Source organism: Patiria miniata, unplaced genomic scaffold (genome assembly GCF_015706575.1).
Source record: "Patiria miniata isolate m_02_andy unplaced genomic scaffold, ASM1570657v1 HiC_scaffold_7, whole genome shotgun sequence".
In the NCBI taxonomy this organism is placed as follows: Eukaryota; Metazoa; Echinodermata; class Asteroidea; order Valvatida; family Asterinidae; genus Patiria; species Patiria miniata.
In genome coordinates, this window is record NW_024037074.1 from 24,568,949 (window position 1) to 24,596,824 (window position 27,876).

A 27,876-nucleotide genomic window follows, 5' to 3' on the forward strand; every position below is an offset into this window, starting at 1 on the left:
ATCAAAATATATATATTCGTTTTGATGTGAAAAGCTTTAAACTTTGAATAATTATGTTTATTTTGAAAATCTTATCAGAATAAGAATACAGTATGTAACATTCCAATTTGTATTGAAGACTGTGCTAACAAACAAAAAAGAGAGGTCAGTTTAAAGTAATTTTAATATTTGAATCAATGCAAGGAATTTATTGGAAATTGTGTGGTTTGCAGATGTGACTTGTTAAAATTTGCCAATCTTTTTATATAAACATCCCTTTTGCATAGTATTGGAAAGTACAAAATGGGCGAGTTTAGTGAAAGACAACAAAAAGACTGTGATATGATCATAAGAACAGTGTCCCCTCCAGTCTCCTGACAACAGGCTGAGCATACTGTTCAAAAAAATGTTGGGTTTCTACTTGAACCACACAAACTAAAAAACAATCCTTTCAAAGGGCTGCCACAGTCATGGAAAAATCCTGGAATTTCAAGAATTCATGGAAAGTAATAAAAAAGTCAGGGAATTTCCTTTTTTTTACAAAAAAAAAATGGGAAATTTATATCCCTAGATAAAGTCATGGAAAAATCACGGAATCCTGCACAACCAATATGTGATGATGCATAATATTTGGCTGTGGCAGTCTTCCAGTTTGCATTCTAGTTTACTCACGATACTTCCTCTTATTATACTGTATACTTGTGGCATGTTGAATGCATGATTGTGCTGCCTTTGTGGTGCTCAGTGGTCTCGTGTCAAACTGGAAGGCTGAAAGGGAGTGGTGTCCCTTGCCTCAGTGTGACGACTCGCTATTTGTATATTGAAATACGCTCCTAAGATGTCAAAATAGCATAGGATTTGGTCGTGGAAAGCCCAAATTTTGTCCTGGAAAAGTTACGGAATTTCATTTTAAGCTTTCTGTGGGAACCTGCTTTCACATGGCGCACTTGCAAACTTGATACCATCGCTTATGTGTGGTAGGAATATTTTGAGAGTAAAAGGCGATTAGTTCGGGAGTCAGGATTTGAACTTATTCTCATTTCTACAGACGAATTTATTTCAGCTCTAGATGTTTGTCTTTAAAATCCGCAATACACACTGGCATTAAGTGTGTAGTCTTAAAATAATTAAATACATGTAGTTAAATATGTTTATGTTCAAATTTGTTTCCTGATTTTTCTTCCAAGTGCCTTATTTTAATATATTGAATCGCTTCAATTTATTTTCATTTCTTTGATCTGATTTTGAAATTTGTCAGAGTTTACCTTAATCACTTTAGTATTTGAATTTTATTGTTGAAATCATTTGAAATCTTCAACCCGGTTTAATACCAAATCCTGTCTTTCGGTAGTTTTGGAGAGACTGACAATGTTTTATTTCCCTTTATTTTCCCAGTATTTTTGTAATTTTTCCTTTGATGAAGGCATCAAGCAATTAAAATTGGTTTAAGAATAACGAAACTCGTGGCCATTGTATGCATTTTTTTTTATCAATTCCCTTCAATTTAATGTGCCATTGAATTTTCTTGTGCTCAGAACAATGACAAGAATACATGTACTGATAATAGTGTACTGCAGTCATTGTATCACAAGTATAAATAGAAATCCTCAAACCCTAAACCTTCAGAAACACCAAAACAATGTTGTAGAACCAAAACTCCCTCCCTTTGTATTATTGAAACGAAAGAAACCATTGACACAATACAAATATGCAATAATGAAACTGATGACATTGACATTTTTTTTTTGAACGTATTCTTTTAATGTTAAGTACACTCACGACAATGTTTAGCAAGTTGCATCGAATACATAAAAATCAAATGCCAATTTTTATGCTGGGAAGGTAATAAAAAGTACATGTACATGTATAATAATGTTGATTAAACCCACTTACAATTAGCTCAGGTGACAAACACTGTGAGCAGACGAATTTGAAATGTTTTCATTCAACTTGAAGCATATTCGGACACCAAATGTGGGCTCCAAACTTGCTGAACAGTTGCAGTTTTTATGGACATCGGCAAAAAGCTGCAGAGCTTAAACCTGTCGGCACTAAAACATATATGAATTTCAAACAAAGTTGTCAAGAATCCCCCCCATAGAAATGATTCTTGTTTAGCTTTATCATACTGTGTAGTGTTAAAACTGTAGGGCAGTTGGGAACAGTTTAAGGCGTAAACAGCGGGGCACGCAAGATAATTGATAAAAAAAAAAACACTGGTGAGCTCGCAACATTAAACACGCATAATCGTAATGTAAGAAGTAGATAACCAAGTGCCATCACGTCCCGGCATACGAAACTGGTGTCTCTTCTGGTACCTGAAATAAAAGAGGACACACCAAACTTATATGAATGATTTAGGATTCTCAATTCCATGCTAAGAAAGTAACCGCTCAACAATTGACTAAATATGTATTTTAATTTCCAAACCACAACTCCACAGAAACCAGTAGATGTTTGTCTAGATACTATGCCAATTTACAAGAAATGCAGAATCAAGGGCGAGTAAAAGATCTCCAACAAATAAGCTTTCTTTCCCAACTTCAAATTATGCTGAGAGGGTTTGGAGAATAACGATGTGGGAAGGTATTAAGCCCAGACATTATTAATTTAACTGTGGCTTGATGCCCTTGGACAGTTTGAGTGCAAAGAAGGTGCCAATAATTTCCTGCAAAGTGGGGGATTTTGAAGGTTTCAGCAAAGGTCTTAGTTAGGAGTTGGAGGTTTTGGTTACAAGATTAGGGTTTAGATAAGGTTTTGTCAAGAAATAAGTACATACCTGTTGAGTCTGTGCAGTGCTGGTCTGTGGCGGTGCGCAAGTCTCTTGTGCATCTTGTGCAACTGATTCAGTCCCCAGTAAGTGCATCTGGTCACCTGATAAGCCCAGTACATCGATGTCGTCCTCGGTGACCTCAGTGGCCTCTGTGGGCTTCTGTAGGTAGTCGTGGTCTGCCATGGCTGCTGTCGCGTTTTTCTCCTTTGGAAATGGAAAACAATATCAGATAATTTAGGGGTTGGGATGGGGAGTGGGGGATAAAAGGGGGGTAGGGGGATCTCCCACATCAGTCAAAATTCACCAGGAGGCTCTGAGGATTTAAGGTATGATGCCTCATAAAAATGAGAGCGTAAATGTGCCTCAGGGTTCCAACACTGCACGTGTGGGATTGTGGAGGGTTCAGGAATGTTCAAAGACAAAAATGGCCAAGTAGTCAATATTACACGAATGCACTACTCTTTGGCCTGTTACAGACCCCAAATTCCAATATCAGATTCGTTATCTGCTTTAGGGACTGTTTAGATACTTGACAGCTGCCAATTTTTCTTCAAAATCAGGGAGTAAATCTGTGCTCATCTCTACCGCATTGCATTTCTGACTTAACAGTCTGTCTACAGTACTATGTCAAATTTTTACGTAGTACGGGATCAAAATAACCCTTTCATAAAAAATATATATATCTGTAAATTCAGAGGCAATTTCAAACAAAATCCAGTCACTTAATTTCCAATACAGAAAACCTATTAACGCGTTTCTCTCCCATCCTCTGTCTGGTCAGTACCACATACATGTACTATGAATCACAATTTACAGACACATGAGCAACCAACCTGCTCGTATTCCTCTTCTAGTTGCTGATTGGCCAATCGGTAGCACTCGGGAGCAACGGGCGTGTGCAGTGGGCAGGTGCTCTCCAGGGACAAGGGATCTGCTGCGTAGGCGCAGGCCTCGCGACCCCTGGTGCAGGGTATGTACAGTACCTGGTGTGTGTCCTCCAGCACATCTGATGGGTTCGTTAAGGTTGAACCCTTTTGTAACTGCTTCATCCCTCATAAGCGCTTATGTGATCCCACTTCTCTGACCATAAAATTAGCAGTGATAGGCTACGTCTTAATGGGCCAATTTCACAGAGCTGCTTAAGCACAAAATTTACTTAAGCACAAAAACGTCTTGCTTAATAAAATCAGGTTACCGGCCAAAACTCCCTGCGATTGTTATGCTAAGTAAACAACAGCTAAATACCAGACACAAGCAATGAACATTACATGGAGTTTTGGCCGGTAACCTAATTTTACTAAGCAATGTTTTTTCGTGCTGAAGCAAATTTTCTGCTTAAGCAGCTCTATGAAATTGGGCCCAGGCTACTGGCAACAGTAACACACCTGCCATAGCCAAGTAAGTTGGACGCGGCCTAAGTAGGGAATGGGAATTGAAAGAGAACTAGACCAAAAAGTAGTTTTATTACTAGAAAGCCTTCGACCACTTTTGGAGCCCAGAGGTCCAGTGGATATTTCAAGCACAACTTGGAGCCTCAGTTCTTTGGAGCCTGGGCTCACGAGTTTGAAAAAAGATACGTTCCATGCAGAAGCCAGTGATGGGCAGGGCGGGGTTTCCGCACTGTTTTTCCCCACTGCTGTGCTTGCACTGGGCGGGGAGGCTGACCCTCTGAGGCCCCATGTAGTTTGGCGTGGCCTTGATGCGGCGGTGCTTGGAGCGCTTGTGGAGCAGGGCCTCCCGGCCGTGCCGGTGATGGTAGGACCGCATGGCCTGCAGCCTCAGGATCTTGCGCTTCTCCTTGGGGGTGGTGAAGCTGCCTAGACCCGAACCTAGACAGAGTGAAAGAAACCAAGTAGGACTACTGAGCGAAGTTTACTTTGAGCCTGTCTCCTATTTAACAGCTCCGAGCAGCTTGTTGATTGCTAACCTGCTTGTTCCTTTCTTTCATGGAATATGTGCTTTTTGCCCAGTTGTACAACAGGCAGGAACCACAAAGAAGAATTTTGAGTGAAATAAACAGGCTTTGATCGTACTTTTGTCCAGGCATAAGATGTGAGATTGAAAAAAATTCCTTCACCCTAATTTCTCTCCAAACTTCAGTAATAAGTTTGAACACTGAAAGCTGTGATACTATCATTATTATTATTTTTTAAACAATAACATCGCATGGTGCTATTATCCAGTAACCAATTCTCCAACCAACTGATATGATGGCACCTCAACAGGATACGCTGCAAAAAGGTAAATAATTCTTGAGTTTGGAGATTGGCATATGCCTTTTTGACCTGATATTATCAACTCATCATATGCAAAGGGTAACTGCTGAGTTTTGTACATGCTTGTCTGTTCACCTGTGCTTGCTCACAATCCCTTGCGTTTTCCTACTAAAGATTCTGGTCAGAAACCAGTACCAGTGGGGACACAACCCACAAGCTACCCACCAATGGTTTCCTTCTCCTGCTTAGAGGCCACCAGGAACTGCCGGCGCTTCTCCTTCATCAGATGCTGGAGACGCTTGAACTGGTTGATGTAGAGAGACTGCAGACGAATCAGCTTCTCCCTGGTAATGAGGGCAACCTCCTCTGGGGTGTAGACTCCTGCGTGCCTGTTCCGAAAAACAAAAAAGGAAAAAAAAGGGCAGAGATGCCAACCTTTGTCATCTTGGAACCTTGGCGGATCTGTTGATAAATTGAGTTGAGGGTGTGACGGGTAAGCTTACCCCGACCCTCCTGGGTACTTTCTCGAGGAACCTTAATAAACGCAACAACGTGCAAAACTTGTCAAAATGAGATGCCTATCCGGTGTAACAAGATCCAACAGGTCAAAATCTTGAGGCCAACTGCCTCAGAGTCTGTGGTTGCCAACTGTAGCGGGATACCACTGTGGCATGGGACCAACTCCCACTGTCACAAAATTGGCAGTTTATACACTGGTGTTGATGGCTCAATACAGCAAGGTCCACAAACTTTTACACCTGTTGCACTGTGTTGGATCTAACAGGGTTAGGGTCAATACCATGTAAATAACACCACATTTCTGCAAACATAATGGAAAGCCAGTCAACAGGATTGAGCGATATTTTCCTTGCCTTCAACTTCTGCAACCTGGGTTGATATGTGGTTTTCAGTCCCGGCCTTATTTTGCCAATTTCATTTGGACATCATTTTGGGGTCCACATCCTACCTATTTTTTATAACAGAATATTACTTCATCATCTTCAGGTTCTGTCCATAACCATTTAAATGATCAGATAATCTTTTGGTGGTCACAAGCAATGGGTCATATGGGAAGGTGAAATAGTTGCTGGGAGCGTTTTTAGATTTGGAAGTGGGAGCAAGTTATACTTGAGAAGATCTTCCTGTTCGCTGTCCACACTCTCGGCATCACTGTCTGTGGTTCCCCGCCACGCCTGGTCAACTTGCATGGGATCCTCATCACTCTCGCTTTCACTGGCGCAATCTGGGCATAATAAACGCAAAGGGAAAAACGTATCATACAAACAAATTCCTTGTGATTCTAACATCAATGCAGTTTTGCTCGGACCCTTTCTGAACCCTTCAAAATCTTCAGGAAAGAAATACACTGAGACTTTCAGGGGACATCAAACCCCATGTAAATTGACATTAGCTGGGTTTTACCTTTGCCATTTAAAAAATAAATATCCCCCTCCCCAGAACTTCTGAGACTGTACCTAGGATTTTGGCAGCTATGGACGGCTGGGCCTCCACTTGGGCCTCAGGCGCCATTTTATCCGTGTCCTGCTGGTAGCGATCCAAACTCTCCAAGATCTCACGGGGCGAGTTGCGTGGGAAGGGCTTCAGGCTGGCTTTGTGTCGCAGCACGGCCACCTTCTGGGCATGCTCACGGCAGTACCTGTAATAGATATCATTCAATTGTTTAATGCACACTTGTTGCGTTTGTCAAATAGAAATAGTACCACACATGTTTGAGGTAAATGAAACTGCAAGAAGGCAAATCTTGTAGCCATTACTTACTTGGTAACATGCTTGTAAATGCAACCTCATTTGCCCATTAATTGCACCCCCCCCCCCCCCCCCCCCCCCCCCCCCCGCTGGCAAATTCACCAATGCCATCCCAGCTGTCAGAATCCACTGAGTGACTGTTTTAATTGTTGAGTGCTCCCTACCTTGTAAAGCAGGATCCACTACCTGTGACTGTTTATGTACATAACTTGATACAGCTAAGCTTTGACCGTTGCAGATTGATAAGCCATTATTCATATTATTAGTTATGACAACAAATATTATGTGACTGTTGGTGACTAGCCTGTGTGTAAGTTATTGGAGGGAAAGTGGATTGAATTTCTGACTGCCTGCGACTGATCAAACAGCATGAGGGTTAATTAGGAATGCCAAAAATGTGCACTGCTTAAGTTTTAAATGTATGCAACATGCACATCAGCATATCACCTATGTAATTGCTCGTAAGCCAGGATACAGATTGTGAAGTAAGGATCGGACACTTACCAGCCATTTACCATATTGTTGAAACAATTTTTTGTTTAAGTATTCATCCAGCAAGTGTACTGTCCTTACCCATCTCGCTTGTCAGCTTTGTGGGCGGGCTGCATGCATCTTCGCCCTCCCTTGTTGGAGACAAAGGTGCAGTGTTTGTACGGTGCATTCTTGTCCTCTAGGATGTGGTTGAGGCAGTACTCATAGCCGTCCAGACGATCCTGCATGCAGATACGGTGGGCATAGTTGCAGAACAATCCGTCAGAGCGATGACGCCGGCTGTGGCCTGTTTTTGACTTATGCATATCCTTGCCAAAGAAAAAAATTACACAACGTTCCACATGTTAAAGGGAATATACATCATTTGCTTTTGCTGTAATTTTCGGAAATGGATGGAATTGGGGGGTTGGAAATATATAGCAAATATAGTTTCACTGACTTTTTTGAGGTTTTGGGTTCGAAAATGCTATAAAACCAAGAAAAACAATCATTTTCCTTTAGTCTGGTTCCCTGACGCCACATAAGAAGAAACAGAGCAGTTTACACATACATTGGGGAATTGTAAGGTCAGGGACCAGTCTAGCTGGCTTGTACCCGTTCATAGGTGTGTAATCGATTGCAAACAAGTGCGATGGTCAATTGGGGCCAGTATTTGAAAAAAAGCCAGTTTTTTTCCAACGCTGATCGGCCGATCAGCGTTGGAGATTGATACAAAAATAGCACTTTTCTTGAAAACGACAGTATACCAGGTGCCATGATTTTACAGGATGCTTTACACTGTCATTCACTAACAGTCCAGCAAGGTATTTCAAAATGATTTGGTAGTTTTATTTTTTGATGTTTGCAAATGTTGTATTTTCCCTTTAAGATGCCATCTTGCACGACATTATTGTAAAGTGTTATCGTACTTTAAAACCTTATGGGTTACTTTGAATAATAATGACCCCTTTATTTTTAGTGGAAATTTTCCTGACTTAGCCCAAATCCAACATTGCGACTGCGTTAAATCTTGTTAAACGATGGAATTTGCGCAGACTAATAAAATTCCCCAGGTCTCTTTGATATATTCAGTCAAGTAGGTATAAATCTTGAGTATTAATTTAACTGATTCCACAAATATGTGTATGAAAGCCACTGAAAAAGGAAAAAATATTAAAGCTTTCATAGTAAATTGAGCCATTCTCTTGAAGTTCTTTAAATTTAATAAAAATGAAAGTCACTGCAAAAAAATGCTATCATTTTTGAAATATTATTCAATGCAACACTCATATGTTTTTTGGTTAGGCGTATAATGAAAATAAAATACTTGAACAAGTTAAATCAAATACCATTGATATAAACACATTTTTCTGTAATTTAGGGAAAAAATGTTGCATCCTGACATCACTTTTTCATCATATATTTTCTCAATAATGAAGGTCAGTCATTGCAAAAAATGTTGAAAAGACATCTAGGTCTAGGACTGAGAAACATTTCCAATTTTGTTAGAAAATACCTGAAAATGCACTCAACTCTCCATAACTTTGTACACAACCAAAGATGAAAGAAGTGGCGTCAGGACATTCTTTACTATTTTAGAATTTGGAATAACTACAAAATAAAAAAAATAGTAAGTAATAGTATGAGTAGGAAACATCAATTTTTTAATAAATGCACAATGTTGAGCCCTTCACGTGCGCACGTCACAGCTGTAAATCATGAATATTCATGATTCTTGAAAAAACCGACGCCATCTTGATCCCACCTTTTTCATTTGCGGTTAACAGCGATAAAATACGTTGACTAAATTTTCCCTTCCAATGACTCTAAAATGCAATTTTTCAACGACTCAAGATATCTACTAGTTACGTATGACAATAATATTATAAAAATACCTACCGAAATTCGGCCAAACCACCAAAGTAGAGAGAAGTTTCATTGAAATTCGTCTGACGACATCCGTGGAAAATCCAGCTTTTCAATCCCATGATGCACCAGAGTGTGGGATTTTACGCGAGATCCAGCGTGAATTCGCGAGAAAATCGCTTCTGCGCAGGCGCAGATCCTCTGTCTGGTCGTCGGTACGGGTTCCATGGCGGCTATTCCCGATCGCGAGCGGCGGTGGTATTTTACTCGCGATGTTCTGATGAACAGTCCTTCTCGAAAATGTCAGATAGAGCCAGAGAAGGAACTGTCCTACCGACAACAGGCCGCAAACCTTATCCAGGACATGGGACAGCGTCTTCAAGTGTATCCTTTTTTTCAAAGTTTGTCGGCCATCGGCATCGCAAGTCCGGCACCGGCAGCATGGCTTATCACGTTGTCGGTTTGCCGCCGGAACCGGCATTGATTTGGCTTTTAAATGTTTAAAACCCCCACTTATTTAATTTAGAGAATACATTGAAAGATTGTTTTTCCTCATAGATGTGTGTTATTTGTGAAATATCGATATGTCTTAAAGTCTTGACTGTTTTAATGGATTTCGATGATAGCCATGTAAAGTGATTAAGAATCCATTCAGCCTTTGTATTGTCTCACCATGCACCAAAAGTCCAAAGAACTGACATTGTAATGTCATGAACAATGAAACAATGACATGAATGAATGATGTCTGTGTCATGACATTGTGGAAATGATGCATAATGATTGTGATGTTGCACGTTTTAATAACATTTGCTAGTCATGCTAGTGCTTGCTTATATTGTTATGAATGTCAGACAAGTCGACCGTTGAGACAACTCGACTCGGGACAAGTCGACCGTTGAGACAACTCGACCGTTGAGACAAGTCGACCGTTGAGACAACTCGACTCGGGACAACTCGACCGTTGAGACAGCTCGACTTAATGGAAATGTATACACGTGGAGCGGAAAAAGTTGCAAAAATCTGTGGCAGGACCGGTCCCGGGCGCGGCGCGGGCATACTCGATGCACAGAGGGCGATCCGATCCGGTGGCCGTCGCGTTGGGCCGGCGCGCCCTGCCCGCGAGGATCGGACCCGGCCCGGCACGCGGGCATGTCAACCGGCGCGGCAAGTGGGCGCACAGGCCCCGTAAAAAAAATCACGCTGCGCTATATCGGCTCTGTTATATGCAACAAAAAAACCTCATGTGTCATCACTCCCAAACGGCGATCAGCCGCCGTCAAAAATCCCCGGTACTATCCCCAAAACTAGGCCCAAAAACATGCGAGGCGACTTGTCTCAACGGTCGACTTGTCTTTCCATTTATCGCACATACGGTCGAGTTGTCTCAACGGTCGACTTGTCTCAACGGTCGACTTGTCCCGAGTCGAGTTGTCTCAACGGTCGACTTGTCTGACCCCCATTGTTATAATTAGCTTTAAACTCCAGCTGACATGCTCATCAGGAATTCTACATGTAATGCTGGAGACAAAACTTTGTTGTACGGTAGATGTGAGATTGTAAGAGTCCCTATAGAAACGGACTCCACAAACATGACAAAAATGGTCCTTTTTCCCTTAATTATCCCTTAAACATACGTCATACCATGCACTCAGTGATTCACGAAGCTATAGTAATAATCGACTTGAAACAGAACCAAAGTTACTAAAATATGAAAAATATTGATGATTTCGGTTGCTTCTTTAGAAAAACCATCCAGTGCCGCTGTACTGTCATGGCTGTGTTGTGTTTATTGTGTGCTTGTGCAGATCAGACAATCAGATTCCCCTCAATTATTTATGCTGACTAGGACATCCATTATCCGTCGCGTCAGTAGTACATTGTACATTCTGCATACACAGTACAGTCCATTGGCGGAGTTTCAGGGTTTCCCTGTTCTACATTTATGCCTGACTCCTAGACTCCTAGGTCTTTAATCCTTCGTACTCTTGTTATTTGTTCTGAGTATATCACTGTTTTGTCAAGCGTTTTATCTTGTGTTAATGTATTTGTGTTTTAAATTCATATTTTTATCTCTTTAAATAGTCATATTGTATCACTGATGTGATTATCAAAGGTATTTCTAATCAAATGTTTTCTCTTGACTATTCTAATTCTTTCCTCTATAGTACGAAGTAGTAGAATGCCTGCATGTTCATGCTTTGTAGTTTTCAATGCTAGTCTTTGAAGGCAAATTAAACTTCAGATGATTGACATTGATGTGATTGTACCTTAACTTGACCCTTCACCCAGAAATCAATTGTGCATTAACACCGCCATTGTATATATGCACAGATTCTATGTGTTTCACTCCTTCTCGCGGTTTCCTCGAAATGTGAGTTTTTGACCTCCTACATGGAATTACATAACCATTTAAATACAACGCTTTCGCGTTGTCACTGAGAGCCAAATTGAATTCACCAGAATCCATCACAATGCTACTTTGTACCTGAAGACAGTTGCGATATATCGATCCACAAAGGAAGTAACAGTGGTTTGGCTGCGCACCACAGTCTGTTAAAATAAACCCAGAATATTCATGTAAAACCAGGTGTAATACTGTGTGTTAGATATTGGTGGATCGGGGGAGGGTTAAAGGAAAAGAACTGTTTCTGATCGATGAAAAGATATCCACTGTACATTACAATTGGTGTTCATCATTGTCTAAATCCGGTTACATGTACAGCAGATTCTAAACAGTTGGTTAAATGGACTCATGGACTCCATGTTTTGCCTTTGGCTATTGGGCGGGAAAATTATTGCCAAGATCCAAAATCAAAATAAAAATATGTAACACTTTCCATCGTATCGACAATCTCAAAGTGCTTTACAATTATTCCCCCGTTCATCAGGCTACGAGACCACGCGGCAGCCGATATCAGCGCACATTTGGTTCTCTACCCTCACAGGTACCCACTCATACTCCTGGGTGGAGAGAAGCAATTGTAGTTAAGTGTCTTGCCCAAGGTTACAAACACATAATTTCTGGCAGAGTTCGAACCAACGCACCGTTGTACGGTACATGAGTCAAACACCGTACTCACTGGACCATGGCATTCTACATTCTAGATTAAACTTTTTTATATTTTGAAAAATGTTGACAGAGTATAGCAGCAGCGGCACTGTTCCTTGCGGCCAAAGTAGAAGAGCAACCCCACAAGCTAGAGTATGTCATCAAAGTCCATCATGCCTGCCTGCATCGCGGAAGTCCTGTCCTGGACACGAAGAGTGATGTGAGTGACATGACGTGTGCTACAAGTTTCATGTGTGTTTCTATGTCTGTAATCAAGTGAACGCATGACTATGGACTCTGTGCATGAACATTAGATACATGTAGGGCTTTTGAATCTACACATGAAAGCAAGTGTGTGAAGGACCTACCAATTGCTGTGATCCCATTGGATTTTTTTGGTAAAGGTACTCATGACTTCCTGTGGAATTACAAGTTAAGTCCAGTGGGGACAGCCAGGGGACAACTGTCCTTGTCAACTTACTGCGACCTTGATGTGAAACTTTCTGGCCGAAAGTGGTCGTGGACGATTTCTGCTTAGGTTAACAGTAAACCCCTAGATTGATTTACTAGGAACCTTTCTCACGCAGGCAAATTCCAACACCATTTGGTAAACTGTACACACAAAAACTGTTGGACTCTGATTATTGGTGATAATGTATGCCTAACCCCATGTAAAGCATAGACTGTTTACTAGTGCAGTACTCACTGTAACAGATTCCAACAAACCCTGGTGATGGACTTTGACTGGATGGGGATTGTTGAGGGGGTTAACAGGGACGCTGATTAGTCCATGCTGTAAAACTACTGCGACCACGCTGTAAAACGCCTTGCAGACAATGTCACTTCCACTATTACCTCACTATACAGCAAACATCGGCAGGGTGTGCATGAAAACGTAAACAATGTTTGGGAATCGTTTCCTCTCCTTTTGTGCATCGTACAGTATTCAGTGTTGTAACGGAAACTTTAATTTCTAAAGCGTGAAAGCGTGATTGAAAAAAAAAATTACAGTGTTTTGCCGAAGCTGCACATTTTTGTCAAGTTATACACAGATAAGTATCGAAAACAACTCAACCCAGGTTCGAATCCCCCTGGGCCAACATGTGGATTGGGTTTTCGGTCCCTACCTGATTCCGTGGGTTTTTCCCCAGAATACTCTTTTGGGGTTTTGCTCCCACCTCTACAACTATAATTTCTTCTCAATTGACTCCTTTCTACAGGTTTCTTCAGGCTTGCAAGCTACAGTGCCTGGTGCGCTTTTGAGGAATCATTGGTTTCGTTCCCAGAAAAAGATAATGAAAAAAATAATAACAATAGTAATCTGAATCAGATTCTGTTTTTTTTCTTGTGACAGGCTTATCTACAACAAGCACAAGAGTTAGTCATAAATGAGAGCATTCTTTTACAAACATTAGGTGAGTCCTTATGATTGTGATTTTCAGTGGCATAAAAAAAAGAATGTACGTTTTAAGAGCGATGCTTTTGTTAAAAATTGGTTGTGAATTCAGACGAAGGTTACATGTAACGGCTGAATTAGCATAAGCCACTGAATGGAGCTACATGTATGCACTCTAACCTTACTTGTTTTAACACTCCAAAGCCCTTCGAGTTTTGCCCCGACACATTTGCCCTGACATATTTGCCCATGGAGTTGGCACACACACAGCAAAATCCTTCAAAGCAGTCCACTGTTTAGTGTGCTGGTCCTTTCATATCTTTTCACAGGCTTTTGCGTGGCCAAGCTCCACTGCACTCCGCATGTGCAAGACTCATTGCCTCTTGCTCGAGGGCCAAATTGACATATTAAAAATATGTAATTGAGATTGATATCATGATGCGGCAATCATTCACTTGTTTGTAAATTCACAGAATTGCATAGCTGCCAACTATTACGAATTGTTCGTAATTATTACGAATTGTTTGTTAAATTACGAAAATACGATTTGCCACTAAAACATTACGAATTTTCCATTTTCTACCTAACGAAAAAAAAAATACTTGTAAAGTATCGTTTTTGACCGAAAACTTCTGGCGAAATGTTGCGATAATGGATGGACTGGTGACAAGTCTAATAAGCAATGCGGTCAAGCACCTGATAGACATCAATGCAGTGTGCGCAGTGGAGTACTTGAGGACCAGACTAAAACTATTTTTCAATGGTGTGTCATTTGTGTGCATCTCGTGGATGTGTGGTTGTGTGTACTGTATGTGAGTACTTTTCAATGACGATCGTGAGCACATTTGGTCGCTTATTGCTGGGATGAGACCCATCAGTGCGAGTTTTTAATCATGAAATTTAATAAGAGTATGGTTGGAAGAATTGGTAGTTTGAGTTTATCACAACGTCCAGAAAAGATAAATCTGCATGCGTTTGCAAGGTATGTTGGCGGGATATTTCTATTGCATACGGTGGCCCTATTCATTGTGTGTAAAAACATGATACGAACTCGAAACTCAACATCGATAGCATGCATCTCCAAAAAAAAAATTGTGCGCACGTTATTATTGTTATTATTCATTTGAATTCAACAAACAAATACAGACAGTAAAACAAAATGAACTTTAAAAAAAATTATTAAATTTTTTTAATTAATTTTTTTTTAAATTTTTTTTATTATCTTTTTGCCCACAGTACATTATTATCCACAACAAGCAGGGTATGCACATGTATGTGTACATGTAAACCATGTACCTCTACTCGGTGTTGGTAAAGCTGGTACATACACTTTTGATAATACGACCAGTTGATAATGACCGCGCGGGTTGATTACTAATTGGGATTTTGAAAGGTTGGCAGCTATGGAATTGTACTTTTGATTGTTTCAAAGAAATTATAGATGTACCCACTGTATTTTTTTATGAGATTCATTGCCTTTCATTTCTGTGTTATTTTCATTGTATTTTCAATGGAATTCATTGCCTTTCATTTCTGTGTCATTTTCAAGGATTTGAAGTTGCAGTAGACCACCCACACACCCACGTAGTCAAATGTACACAGATGATTAGAGGTGAGTGCTCTTCAATTTACAAATACTTAATTATTTTCAAATTAACTACCCCCTCTGCTTCTTGTTTGCAGATCCAGTACAGGAGTCCCTTTAATTATGCGTAAATGTTGTGAATAATTCATGGCTCATGAACCAATCAGAACCACTTTTTTCGCCTGTTGGGAGGAGCCACTTGTGATCATGAATACTTTCCATGAATCATGGGCATGTATTCTTTAAAACTAATTCAAAATATTCCTGACACAGTAAAACATTTGGATGACAGGAAAATGTGTTTCTGATTGCGTTCAGGCGTGAAAACCCTACAATGTAATTTCTGTCTTATTTAGTACATTTTGTCAAAACCTCAACGACATCCTAGAAGTTGAAACTGATCAAAAGTATTAAAGTTGTTAGAAAGCTTTTCAGTTGTCCTAGAGAATTCCTCATAATTGTGACAAATCCTGAGGCAAGCTTACATGTACTTCCTATAGATCAGTTTTCAATTAATGTATGTGTTGAGGTATTGACAGAAAATATAGGATTCCCATTTAGTTGGCACGTGTTAAAAAAATTTGGACCAATTTTTGACAAAACTGCCCATTTTATGCTCTGTCCAGGGGATATAAACGTAACAAAGCTTTGAGTGTTTTTGAGTGATTGAATGATTGCCACTAAAAATTAGTTGAAGATGACCTGAGTGTTTCCATTTGCTTTTTGTGATCAAGCTGGGATGTTCAAACTGGGATTTTTTTTAAAATTAAAAACCACTTCCAAGTTTCTCTTGTTTTTTTTCGCTCTGGATAAGGGTATTTCCTATTTTCTCAATTTGTTCGGCATAAACTTGTATATTTTCTTGGTCCAGACAAAAGTCACACTAAAGTAAACTTAAAGAATTGTGTGTGCTTGTTTGTTGTTATAGATTAGACATTTGAGTTTGATTCTAGATTGGAGGACACAAAAAAATCATGTGTATGCTAGACCGTCTGTTGTATATCATCCCATGCATTTGTGCATGTACACTGTGTTAATGTACCATGTTTACACCAAAATTACTAGATTGAATGCACATCACATGTACTTAGTTTGTCAAATTAAATAGCTTTTTTTTGCTTGTCTCTTTTTCTAATTCTGAGTTGATTTTCTGGTTGCACTGCAATTATCTGGGTTTTTGGGCTATTATTAAGGGGACAGCAAAACATTTCCAACAAATTTTGACCAACGATCCCTTCTCCCCGCATCTACATGTTCCTAGGTTTTGCAGCATTCAAAACAACTCATCCTCCCCAAAATCTATTGCGCTCTTATTCTGAACAAAGCTTTAAAAAAAATCATGAGTATTTAGCCATAGCTATGATTTGAAAAAGCTGAATTTATTTCTGTTAATGCATTTCAGGTCGATTCAAGAATGCCTTTGGCTCACGTGAGTTGAAATACATGTTTGTTTTTACCCTGGACAGGGCACCTTGTGCAGTTTTGTGAATTTGGGTCCTTTTCTTGCCACAGTGCTTTTCCTATCACTGAAATGTACAAGTTTCTATAGAACTCACCTATTTTGTAGTTTATTTCACTCATACTTTTTTTTTTTAAAGGAGATTTTGTTTTTGTGTGTGTGTGTGCGTGTGTCAATCACGTTTCTTATGATACTATGTTAACTTAAAAGCCTTCAAATTTGGATAATTCCAATGAAAGATACTAAAAGGGTTAGGTTGAAACTGTTTGAGATATTATTTCTCACGGGAATCGCTTGATCCATTTTTCTAACGCCAAACGTTGCAGGAAGATTTCTGTTTCAGTGATTGGCTTTCAAATGACGTGGCAAGTGCTAACCCTAATGAAGAAACCTGACATCTTTTGAAATAATTTAATTTGTACAAGTTATGAGATATGTTTAAGTGATCTTAGTTGTATTATGTAGCCATTTTTCACTAAAAACCAATCTCGGGCTGATGCATTAATTGTGGCCTACACTGTGTTTGTATACCACTGGAAAACATTTGACATGAGAAATTTTAAGGGGAAGAAAGATGACGTCGAAGGTGGCAAAGATGAAGTTGGCTTGCAATGAATGCATCAGCCTCGGATTCAGTTGGTTTACAGACTTTTTGCACTTCCAGGCAAACCATGCTAATGAGTTTCCCCACTTTTGCCCCCCATTCCTCACACCCCTCATCATCGCCTGCCGTATGTTTTGGCCCCCCATGTCCTGCCATCCGTGTCGGGATTGTGCTGCGGCCTGCCTGTGTCACCTATTCGGATTTGGGTTTCCCCGACCCCTGGGGGAGCAGCCAGCAAGGACCTGGCACAGACCTCCTATTTCATGGCGACCAACAGGTTGGCTGCCCCCATTGCCTATCTCTTTTTAAACAAAGTGTTGTTTTTAAATGTCTGTCCCGTGTCGTGGGCCAGATCTCCTTAGCGGGCATCTTACTGACATTCCGATCAGTGAATTGTGCAATGTTTACCGGGCTGATCGTAAGCCATGTGATTGTTAGTCTTGTCCAAAATTGGCTGTTAGGCATCCACGGCCTTTGTTTTTGGCATTGAAATGCAACAGTTCATATCTGTAGCCACAGACAAAAAAATAAGCTGATTTCAGAGCCAGCCTTATCATGCACTGACGGAATACTTGTAAAGCGCCCCCTGGGGAGATTGTCCACTGATGCGAGTGTCACACTCACTGAAGTTGATATGCATTACGTACACACTCCCACATTTATACGGGGAGCAACATGTACAAATGTAATACAGTTAGATGGACAAAGGGCTTCAGGTTCATTTGTAAACGAGAACAAGGACTCAACCTGGCCTATAAACAGGTAAATATCGCTTCAGATTAGTTCATATGTATTGAATTTGACGAGTTTGCATGGTCAGATGTAGACGGTACTTCAGTGGAATTATTCTTATGCCTTCGGCATTAAATTTCACGTAAATCCCATTTTACGCCCTGCTTTTCTTTAACCTTTGTACCCCTTGAAGATCGGTTGCTCGAGTGACAAAATAATAAAAGCGATTTAGCTGCAAAACCAAAAACCATTGTTTCTCATTGTACCAGTTAATTTCTAATCAGAAAAAGAGATTCCTTTTTTCACCAGATAATGATCGAGTGCTAAACGTAAAATCAACATTGGAAGCTTCGAGAAAAATCATCAGCAACTAACCAATTTTTTTTGTTCAAAGCCAACAGGCATGCCCTTTTGTAAATGTACGCCATACATTGAAGCATGTGATTATCTTTGAATAGAAAGTCCTATCAGCTTTTGTACCTTGGTGGAAAAAGGAATGAATTTTATTACAACTAATAGCACTGAGCAAAATTTTACTATTTAAACAAAATCTTTTAACAAAAACCTATCAAGGGGTTAGCATTTAAGTTTCAGCGGAAGAATGATTCTAGAATCCAAAACAAAGGAAGTTGTATACTTAATGTTTTACATTTAAGAAAAAAGTTTTTGCAGGATAGTTTTAAGTCAAGAAACAGGAAGAAATTCAGGTGTTCCTGTTTTCGCTTTGACTTGTCTTTAAGTTTTGACAATTAAAATAACTTAATATGACTTTAACACTTAATCAAGGTAAGTTTGTGGGTAACAATATTTGTAAAATGTTAATCTTATGTTCAGAAGTGTACAGATAGGTTAAGAAATTAAAAAATCTTTCAAAGAAAGGTTGTGGGTAACAATATTTTTAAAATTTTAATATTTATGAACAAATGTGTAAAAGTGTACAGATAGGTAAGAAATTGAAAATATTTTGAATAGAAATCACACCTTTATTTGCACGAAGTTATTCACAAACTGGTACAAATTTGTCAGTGCTAACTGGATTATGTAAAAAGCATTGAGTGTTCTCAAATTGTCTTAGAGGCCTGAGCTGTGAATTACATTAAAAAAATCACAGAATGTCCAGTTGAAATGTGTCAAAAGAACTGTGGAGACCACCAGAACAAAACGTCTGTCTCCAATTTGTTTTTAGCTTCAGACTGATCTTACTCCACTCTCTATTTCACCACTGATGAATTTGAGCCAGTTTTTTTTTTTTTTGCAAATCAGTCCTGTATACCAGTTGATCCAAGTTTTGTGTCGTGAGTAAACAGACAGCTACTTGAACAGTTTTTCCCATCTGCTGTGTTTGTATTGCAGTTTACACCTGACCACGTTCTGTCTGCAGTACCGACCGACCGTCGTGGCATGCGTCTGCATCTACCTGGTGGCCAAATGGTCACAGTGGGAGGTAGGTGTTCCTTAGACAGACTTCCTGAAGAGATCCACAGAATACCTGACGTCCTCTAACTGAAAATATGAAGGGATATGCATTTGCAACAAAACTGTTAATCTGACAATGATTATTGAAGGTTTCAATAACCTGAATTGTCCTAAATCTTGACAATATTTTTTGCCGTAGTTCCTTTATTGATAGTGACGTACTGATAGTGATAGTGATACTGAAGAACTGATTTTTGAAGGTTTCAATAAGCTGAATTGTCCTAAATCTTGACAATATTTTTTGCTGTAGTTCCTTTATTGATAGTGAAGTACTGGGCCCTTATTTTGACTTTTAAGACAGTGGTTTTGAAGACCATCAAAAAGGGGTGATTGTTGACATTGTTGGTTCAGTGAAAACATATGATATCGATGAATGACATTGCTAACATGCAGGTATGCATGCATTCCATAAATTAAAAAAGTCCACAGGAATCACGCAAATGGGAAGAAGCAATCATCTTAGAAGTGATTGCTTACTTAAAAAAATTGAAATTTGCCAAATTTTCATAAGGACATTGGTTGATAATTAGCTGATAATACGAACCAGCTTTATCTGCTGAACAGTTCGGAACTGAATGTACGTGGATAAGGTATTTTCAGTGCCAACCGTTATTCCACTTCAGGGGTCTGATTCTTGCCATTCTTTGACTTTTCAGATCATGAAGTCCAGCGATGGCAAAGATTGGTGGGAATATGTCGACCCGACTGTCACCAAGGAATTGCTGGATGGTGAGTCTTCTGGATTCACGTTTAGGTCACTTCGGAGGGATTCACAACATACACAAAAAGCTGTTATTGGAGGTGCTATCACGCTAACTCCACAATCCATATTTGAAATAAGTCAACATACATGTATATCCATATACATGTATGAGGCTTTGGATTGAGAATTAAATGGATTAAAGCTATAGTCCATCATTTGCAGCTATCCGAAAAGTAACTGGCGTATTATTGTTGAAAAGCATACTTGGTTGAAAGATAGTAAGGGGACTAAACTCCCTGTGTAATTATTCTTTCTGGCAAGCTGTCATTTTGGAAGTAATCAACGAAAGAAGGCCTTTCCAATGATGCTTCTTAAGACGCACCATAGGAAAATTTAAATTAGTAGTTCGTTTTGTTATTCGGCGAAGCGTGCACAAGCAGTGGCACGACGCACATGCACTCCCGGTTGCTATAATTCGTCGGATCAGTGCGCGACATCGCGTAGCTGCAATCGGCTCAGCGAGAACGTGTCTCAGACGCTGAATTCAGGCGCAATTCAAAACATGATTCAGCAGCTTTTGATTTGAAATTGAGATCCTAGAATGCTGTTTTTCTCAGAATATACAGCTGAAGCTGAGCTGAAACTTCATCAGGTTAGTTGTTCAGTACCCTTCTTTAGATTTTGAGCACTTTTGTTGCTTCAAACGAACAAAATGCACAAATTACAAATGATGGACTGTATCTTGAAATGAACTAATTTGGATTGAGCACAACATATGCAGGAAGTTGAACCTGATGTTTTGAAAGTGGCCTTTTTGAGGCAGATTCTTGGTGGTGCACTGCCGGTGTGTTATGTATGAATCCCTCCATCTTGTCACTATAGTGTATGCTTTCAAGTATATCTACTTTTCCTACTCTTTCCTAGTTTTTGTACCTTTCTCCTACTTTTCCCACTTTTTTCCTTGAAATTCCTACTTTTTTCTACTCTTTTTTTTGTGATATGCCTACTTTTTATGACCTTTTGTCCCACAACTCTAAAAAATGAAATCTCATTGAATATTTTTCATAACAGTGTTACACACTGTCATATATGTAAATCACACAATGAAGGGCTTGGGTGCAGGAGTACTGCAACTGTACTTCCAAGAGCTTAGTTGAGGATGGAGCACAAGTGTTGTGAATACAGAACATGCCAAATGAGGCTTATGATGCTGTGGACGTAAGTGAGTATCAACGAAAACTACTCTGAAAGCCCACAAAAGTCCTACTTTTATCCTGATTTTGTCCTCGCAAGTCCTACTTTCGTCCGTTTTTGTTGTTGAACATTTTGATCATATTGTTCTACTTTTTTTCACCTAGGTCTGCTTGAAAGCTGGTATAGTACTTATCTAGTTAGCTTCATACTGTTGGTCTTGCAAGGAATCCTAAATTGTTGGATTGCAAGTTTTTTTTAATTAACTTTCACTCTTTTCAATTTTTCTTGATGCTCACAGAGCTTACAAAGGAGTTTCTGAGAATCTTTGATGCCTGCCCCAGTCGACTCAAGAGGAGAATCTCAAACGAAAAGATAACGGTAAGTTCTCACTCTCTCAAGATTTCTCTTGTTTTGGTAAGCACAAAATCAATGCGGATATTAATTATTGCAAGCAGCAAGGGTTGAAAAAGTTGGTAAAGTTTTGCTCTTTGTTTTGGTTCAGTAGATTATATTTGTATCCTTTAACATCTTCAGAAATGTTTCGGATTATGGATTTAGGACGGTAAAGTCCAGCTGCTCTATCATTTTTACTACTCTTGATGAACCTTCGACATTGAAGTACAAAATTCTATGAGTGATTTTATGCACTATGGACAGAGGTGCCTTTTTGGGGACAGAAAGATTCCTAGAAAAGACACCGAAGAAGTTAAGCTCAATGAAGTTCACCATGCTTTTGTTTGTGATGTAGACCCACCCTTTATAACACTGAATTCAAATATACATTCTTCAAGTTTGGCAATATTGTCTTTCTTCCACTCACCATGCAGTCTCAGTCTAGGAAACGCCCCAAGGAAAGCTTCTCCGAATCTCACTCAGCCAGCACTGCCAAGTCTGTCCCATCCTCCTCTGCCTCTGTCTCCTCCGTCGACAGCGGGCTGCCTGGAAGTGGAAACTCGGAAAGCTCGGTCAACACCCAGGAGCTAATCGCCACAACCTCAAGTCAGGGTGACAGCCTCTCATTGTCTCAGGACAACTCCCACACAGAGGGAGATAAGCTAGGTTTGCATGAGATCAACATGGGCTTGCCCATGATGGAAGCCTCAATGTTTCCCCTAGAGTCTGAATACATGAGTGGTGTGAGTTTCAACCCTGGCGCAGAAATCAAGCACGGTCCACCTAGCACACAGTCTGATGCAGATCAAGGGAAGCCGATGGACCAGCAGGGCCATCCAGTCAAGAAGTCTCTGAAGGAATATCGGGAGCAGAAGGAACGCGAAAGGATGAAAAATGCTCAGAGCAGGGAGAAAGCACCTCCCAGACCTAGTCACACTGCCTCAAGGCCAGGTGCTGTGTCAAATCAGAATCTCCACACTCCTAAAGTGAATGTGGATGCATCCCATACTGACCAGCGGCACAGGGAAGGGTACCACAGTCAAGGAGGCCAGAAACACAGGCCAGAAGACAGACATTTGCCTGTAGAACACAGAAGAGCAGAAAAGGCTTCTGGGGTTCGCCAAGAGCAGTCAGGTAGCCACCCTCAGTCCAAGAGTTCTGGAAGACCAACAGACCTCAGACCAACCAGAGACCAAAGACCACTTTCTCAGCATAGACCTCATGATTCTGGGAGTCAGCCAAGCCAAGCTAGTGTCACAGACTCCAGGTACTCCAAAAGCCTGGATCAGTATCATAAACACAGCCGTGACTCCGTTCCACACAGCTCAGACAGGAAGCAACATTTGGGTCCAGGTGAGCAAGGAAAGGAGCACAAGAGAAATGGCTTTGAGAACAGAGAGCATAGTGCTAACCTCAGACTGCCAGAAGCTCATCAAAGGTTACTTAGTTCAGCTCCACCAACCAAACCACATGCAACTGCATCCCAAAGGCCTCATACAGAAACTCTAAACGCACACAGTTCTGAAAAAATGCCGACATCAGAATTACATGGAAAGCCACATCCAGAGACACTAAGACCATCAAAATCTGAAATGTACAGATCTCATCGGCCGGAGCATCAGGGAAACTTAAAGTCTGAGAAGCACAGAACACCCTCATCAGAGACAGTAAAACTTCAAAAGTCCCAGTCACTTAAGCCACACAGATCCGAGATTCCTAAAGGGACCTCAACTGAGAAAGAGAGGACACAGCCAGCTATTCCACCACTTGTTCCTGCAGTTGATACCAAAAGAGAACAACGATCAGCACCAACTGTTGAGACTCAGAGGGTAGAGCCGCCACAACCAATTTACCAGGAGCTTCCCAGACCTCAAAGACCTGAACGGGTGTTACTACAACAGCCACAGACTCTAAAGGTTGACAGAAGAGTCACACAAACACCAAATAAACATGATTCATTAAAGGTGCGAAAAACAGAGGACCAGGTTTTGCATAGATCTGACACTGTGATATTGAGCAAAACAGAAGTGCCAAGTACGAAGAGCGCTGGGGTATCCAAAGAAAAAGACCCAGAAGCTACAAAATCGCTTAAATCTGATGTGCTATCAAAACCTCATAAAACTGAGGAGTCAAGATTACCGCGAGCAGAAACTCATAACACACAACGAGTGGAGATTCCTAAACCACAAACCACTGACATGGCAAGAAGGAAGGAGCCAGAAGTACCTCAGACACAGAAGCCTCAGCAGCTAAAGGTAGTGAAGGCTGAGCCACAGCAACCAGGGAATCCAACAGTACAAACAAGGACAGAAAAGTTGGACGTTTCAAAAACACAGAAGGTGGTGCAGTCTCAACCCCATAGACCAGAAACACCAAAAAAGCAGAGAGTAAAACAAGAGCAGGGACAACCACAAAAAGCGCCACCACCAAAGTCACAACCTCCTCAGGCTATTCCTGGCAAGTTGTTGGAAAAGGACAGTGGTATAACTACAACAAAGTTGTTGACCAACAAATCCCAGAAGTTGCAAACTCCAGTTGTACAAAAAACCAGTATTAAGTCAGAAGTACCAGACGTATCTGTGCCATCAAAACTGGCAACACGTAAGAAACCCCTGACTCCCCCTACTTCAAAACAAGAAGCCCCCACGCCAGAAAAACCCGTCACAGTTTCATCTCAGAAACTTGTTGCGAATAAATCGAAGCAACCAGAGATGTCTACCTCTGGCAATCCTGACAAAGCCCCGTCTCAGAGGTCAGAAACAGTAATTCTTCAAAAGACAGACACACAATCAAAGCCACCAACTCCAAAACCACAGAGATCTACTACACCTAGGTCTCGGGTGTCACCTGGTGCAGCGGCAGAGCAAGTGCCCAAACCGTCAAGGAAAGTCGAAACACCCAAATTACCAAAGGCTGACACAGGTGGAGCCTCAGTGTCAAAAGTTGTTTGGGAACCTGCAAAGCCTCTTGAAGTACTAAAACCTGCGGTATCTGATGAGGTGGCTGATAGTGAGTCAGTAGATGCGGACATTGATAAACTGATTAATGCACATATGGCAGAGCAATCTATAAAGCAGGGTCTTGAAGTTCCTCCAATCTTGGATCTGAAACCGACTTTGCCTCTGCCCAATACCACTGAATCCAGGGAGCAGAAGCGTGAAAGAGATGAAAGTAATCTCCCAAAGAGTTACAGGGAAAAAGAAAGCCACCACAGAAAGAAGCGAAGTGAGGGTCACAAGTCTAGGGGATCACCTCACAAGCATCGCCATTCGTCTGACCACAGGAAGGGGTCTCGAGTAGATGCGGAAGGCCAACCCAGCTCTGCCGAAAAGCAAGCCAATGCCTCTGAGGGGATTGATGACAGCCAGCCCCATTCATCCATCCTGACCACATCAAGTGGCATCAGGTTAAAGATAAAAGGTCTGTCCAACTCGATGAACAGCGGGAGTGGCAAACATGAGCCATCACCTGAGCCCAGCCGGCAGACTAGCTCGCCAGGGTTGGTGATGAAGCTCAACCTGTCCAAGATGCAGGCATCCCATACTAATTCTGACCACCAACCCGAATCATCAGCAGGGTCAGAGAAGTCCAGTGGCCATCACCGACGCCACCGCCACCACCACCGCCATAAGCATGGCCACCACAAGCACCACAGATCGGAAAGTCACCATCACGGTGATGACGGCCGAGAGTCTCACAAAAGGAAAAGGTCTCACAGCCGATCTGACTCTGTGTCCTCAGGAGGGAGGGATGCTTCCCCGGCTATGTCCTCACCAGCAAAGAAGAGGACACACAGTAGGGCAAGTCACTCACATCCCAAATCTATTCTCCCGAGTGAACAGTCCTTACTGAATCTGCCGATGCCACCAGCGGATCCTTCATCTGCATACACAGGCTATGACACTCACAGTTCTGCTTCCACAGGCCAGTTTTCCTATGGCATGCGTGACTTCTCTCATCACGCACCCCTGACAACTGTGACAGCATTGCCATCGTCTGATGGGTTTGAGTATTACCCTTACAACCAATCATCTGATGGCCATGCTCCCCCTCCTCCACCCCCTCCGAGGGAGGACCTACCACCGCCGCCACCTCCTCCCATGTGAGAATGTTCTTGGCTTATTTTAATATTTTCACACTCTTTGTGTAAAAAAAACAAAACAAAGAAACAAAGAAGTGATCCTGAATATATGAACATTTCCATGTAATCTGACATATTTTGTGCAGTCTTTTGTTCGACGCTTTTTTTTTACATTTCATGAGAGTGGCCTTCTTTCATTATGTGTACTTTGCAGAAACAGCATTTTGGCTTTTTCTTTTTCCATTGTCTCTTTTACAAAGCACTTTTTTACTTATTATTTACATATATTGGGACATTAAAACAGTGTCCACCACAAATTGTAAAGGACTTTTAATATACAGGGGAAAGTGGTTGAAGTACAAAAAAAAGTAAGTTTCTTTCGTTTTTTTTTTCAGCATGATAGATTTCCATGTTAATTTGCCTTTTTTTTCAATGTCATAATTTTCATAATTCTTTTTGAAAAACACCCATTGTATCTCCACAAAATAAAATTGCAGCTTCTTTTCTCAGCTGCTAAACGCTCCATGCCATGTTGGGTAGATTTGAAACTTTGATACAACAGAGGTGAATTTTTAATTATTTTTTTTTTATTAAGTTTTTACTTGAAAACTAGTGTGCTGAGAAAGAGTGTAACATGTTTGCCTGATAACTCAAATGAGATGTGTTTGGTCTTAGTGAAATTTACACAAATTATCCTACCTTCAAACATTCCAATTCCAGCTGTCTAATTTGATTACAATTTACAAAGTACATCAGGCTTAAGTCCCGTATAAAAAAATTGCACTTTACTGCAACCAGTGCCATGAAGAATTATTTTAATTGGGTTTAAAGTAAACCCCGCAAGCTAGTTAAATGGGTTAAACTGCACTTCTCCAGTGGCTAACCATAACTCAAGAAGTTAACCATAACTGAAGTTATTCTGCAGTGAATACTCCCTGTTATTTGTATTTCCTGTAATGATTTCTAAAAAGCGTTTCATGCATTTGGCTCCTGGGAAGGATTTTTTTAAACAAGGAAATTGGTTCATGTGGTAAGCTGTGTGACCAGTATTGATGGTGATTTCAAATGCAAAAGAAATTGTATACTGGTCAGTTTCAGTAGTTGTTGAAAGGCCTTCAGCAGTTAAAACTGATATGGGATAATAACTCTTTAAGTTTTGCCAAAGCCATTGCGCATTTGCTTTGATGTGTTTGAAGGATCAAATGTTTTTCTTGGTCAGACTTCTGTTGGCCATTTAACTTTTTGTACTGTCAATCTACAATTGAGCTTCAAGGAGTTCTTGGAATATACGCGTTTAGTGATCGAGGCAGAATATACATGTGTGGATTTTAATAGTTGATGACGCTTGCTGGAGTGTAGCAAATAAGTAGCTGTCAATTTAAAGTCCTATTGATAAGCATTTATGTATTTGCCTTTTTTTTGGTATGTGCTTGAAGTTGAGAAATGACAGTTGATGAAAATTTATTGTAATGTTACCATCAGTTACCAAGTTACTAAAATTTAAATACATACCTGTGTAGTTTGAACATGTGTACAGTTCCTTAGTTTTGTATCCAATGATCATTATCTATGTTCTTGAATCTTGATATAAAGGAAGAAAAAAAAGTATTATTGATAGATATACATGTAGTAAAACTCTTTCGTTGGTGAATTTGGTAGATTCAGTGTAAAACCAAATAGAAGTGGTAACATTTTTTGTACATTTCTCAGTAATTATGTTGACTGTAAATAAGTATAGACATAAAAACAAAACAAAAAAATTGAATGGAATTAAACGTGTACGGTCTCCTACTGGCTGAGTGTGTGATAGCATGGACTTATAAATGGAAGGACGTTGAGATTAAGGTAATTAAATGGATGTTTTGAGAAATAATTTATTCCGAGTAATGTTGACAAACTTTGTATAAAATAACAGTTGTACTCAAGTTTTTCTAATTGGTTCAACTTGCACAAGTCTTTTTTTTTTTTTTAATAATGAATGTTACCTGTTGTTGCACTCTCAAATCTTACTGTAAAGCAGACATTACATTATGCAGACGCTTCCCTTGAAGGTTGTTTACATATTTATGTTGCTGCTATTGGTATCAAGTTAATTGAGACTAAAGCCCAGTTCATACTCCATGCGAATGCGA

The 27,876-nt window shown here is 40.4% G+C and overlaps 2 protein-coding genes across 3 annotated transcripts; one reads left to right on the forward strand and one right to left on the reverse strand.

Moving 5' to 3' along the window:
- Positions 1 to 1,716: 1,716 nt before the first annotated feature.
- Positions 1,717 to 9,195, reverse strand: LOC119745698 (KAT8 regulatory NSL complex subunit 2-like). The gene is made up of 9 exons (XM_038222237.1): positions 9,106 to 9,195; positions 7,309 to 7,535; positions 6,444 to 6,625; positions 6,097 to 6,211; positions 5,194 to 5,357; positions 4,330 to 4,581; positions 3,586 to 3,758; positions 2,759 to 2,956; positions 1,717 to 2,297 (listed from the first exon to the last, which is right to left on the reverse strand). Exons 2-9 carry the CDS (start codon positions 7,530 to 7,532, stop codon positions 2,259 to 2,261), a joined length of 1,347 nt encoding a protein of 448 aa, XP_038078165.1. The 5' UTR covers positions 7,533 to 7,535; positions 9,106 to 9,195; the 3' UTR covers positions 1,717 to 2,258.
- Positions 9,196 to 9,269: 74 nt separating this feature from the next.
- On the forward strand, positions 9,270 to 27,679 carry LOC119745697 (cyclin-T-like). Of its 2 annotated transcripts, XM_038222235.1 has the most exons (10): positions 9,270 to 9,456; positions 11,362 to 11,443; positions 12,213 to 12,341; positions 13,476 to 13,536; positions 15,067 to 15,129; positions 17,397 to 17,442; positions 19,251 to 19,341; positions 20,030 to 20,102; positions 21,569 to 21,648; positions 22,098 to 27,679. In XM_038222235.1, the coding sequence occupies exons 1-10, from the start codon at positions 9,299 to 9,301 to the stop codon at positions 25,767 to 25,769; spliced, it is 4,455 nt and encodes a 1,484-aa protein (XP_038078163.1). In that variant the 5' UTR covers positions 9,270 to 9,298; the 3' UTR covers positions 25,770 to 27,679. The 2 variants fall into 2 exon arrangements, with proteins under 2 accessions (XP_038078163.1, XP_038078164.1); XM_038222236.1 differs by lacking the exons at positions 9,270 to 9,456; positions 11,362 to 11,443; positions 12,213 to 12,341; positions 13,476 to 13,536; positions 17,397 to 17,442.
- The last annotated feature ends 197 nt before the right edge of the window (positions 27,680 to 27,876 follow it).

Bases quoted from the DNA above. Each gene is read 5' to 3' on its own strand.
- LOC119745698 (XM_038222237.1), bottom strand. From the start codon at position 7,532: ATGCATAAGTCAAAAACAGGCCACAGCCGGCGTCATCGCTCTGACGGA. The intron at 4,582-5,193 runs GTGGGTAGCTTG...CACTCTGTCTAG, and splicing joins GCAGGAGAAGGAAACCATTG to GTTCGGGTCTAGGCAGCTTC. The intron at 2,957-3,585 runs GTTGGTTGCTCA...CCATTTCCAAAG, and splicing joins TAGAAGAGGAATACGAGCAG to GAGAAAAACGCGACAGCAGC.
- LOC119745697 (XM_038222235.1), top strand. From the start codon at position 9,299: ATGGCGGCTATTCCCGATCGCGAGCGGCGGTGGTATTTTACTCGCGAT. The intron at 15,130-17,396 runs GTGAGTGCTCTT...CTGGGGGAGCAG, and splicing joins ATGTACACAGATGATTAGAG to CCAGCAAGGACCTGGCACAG. The intron at 21,649-22,097 runs GTAAGTTCTCAC...CTCACCATGCAG, and splicing joins TCTCAAACGAAAAGATAACG to TCTCAGTCTAGGAAACGCCC.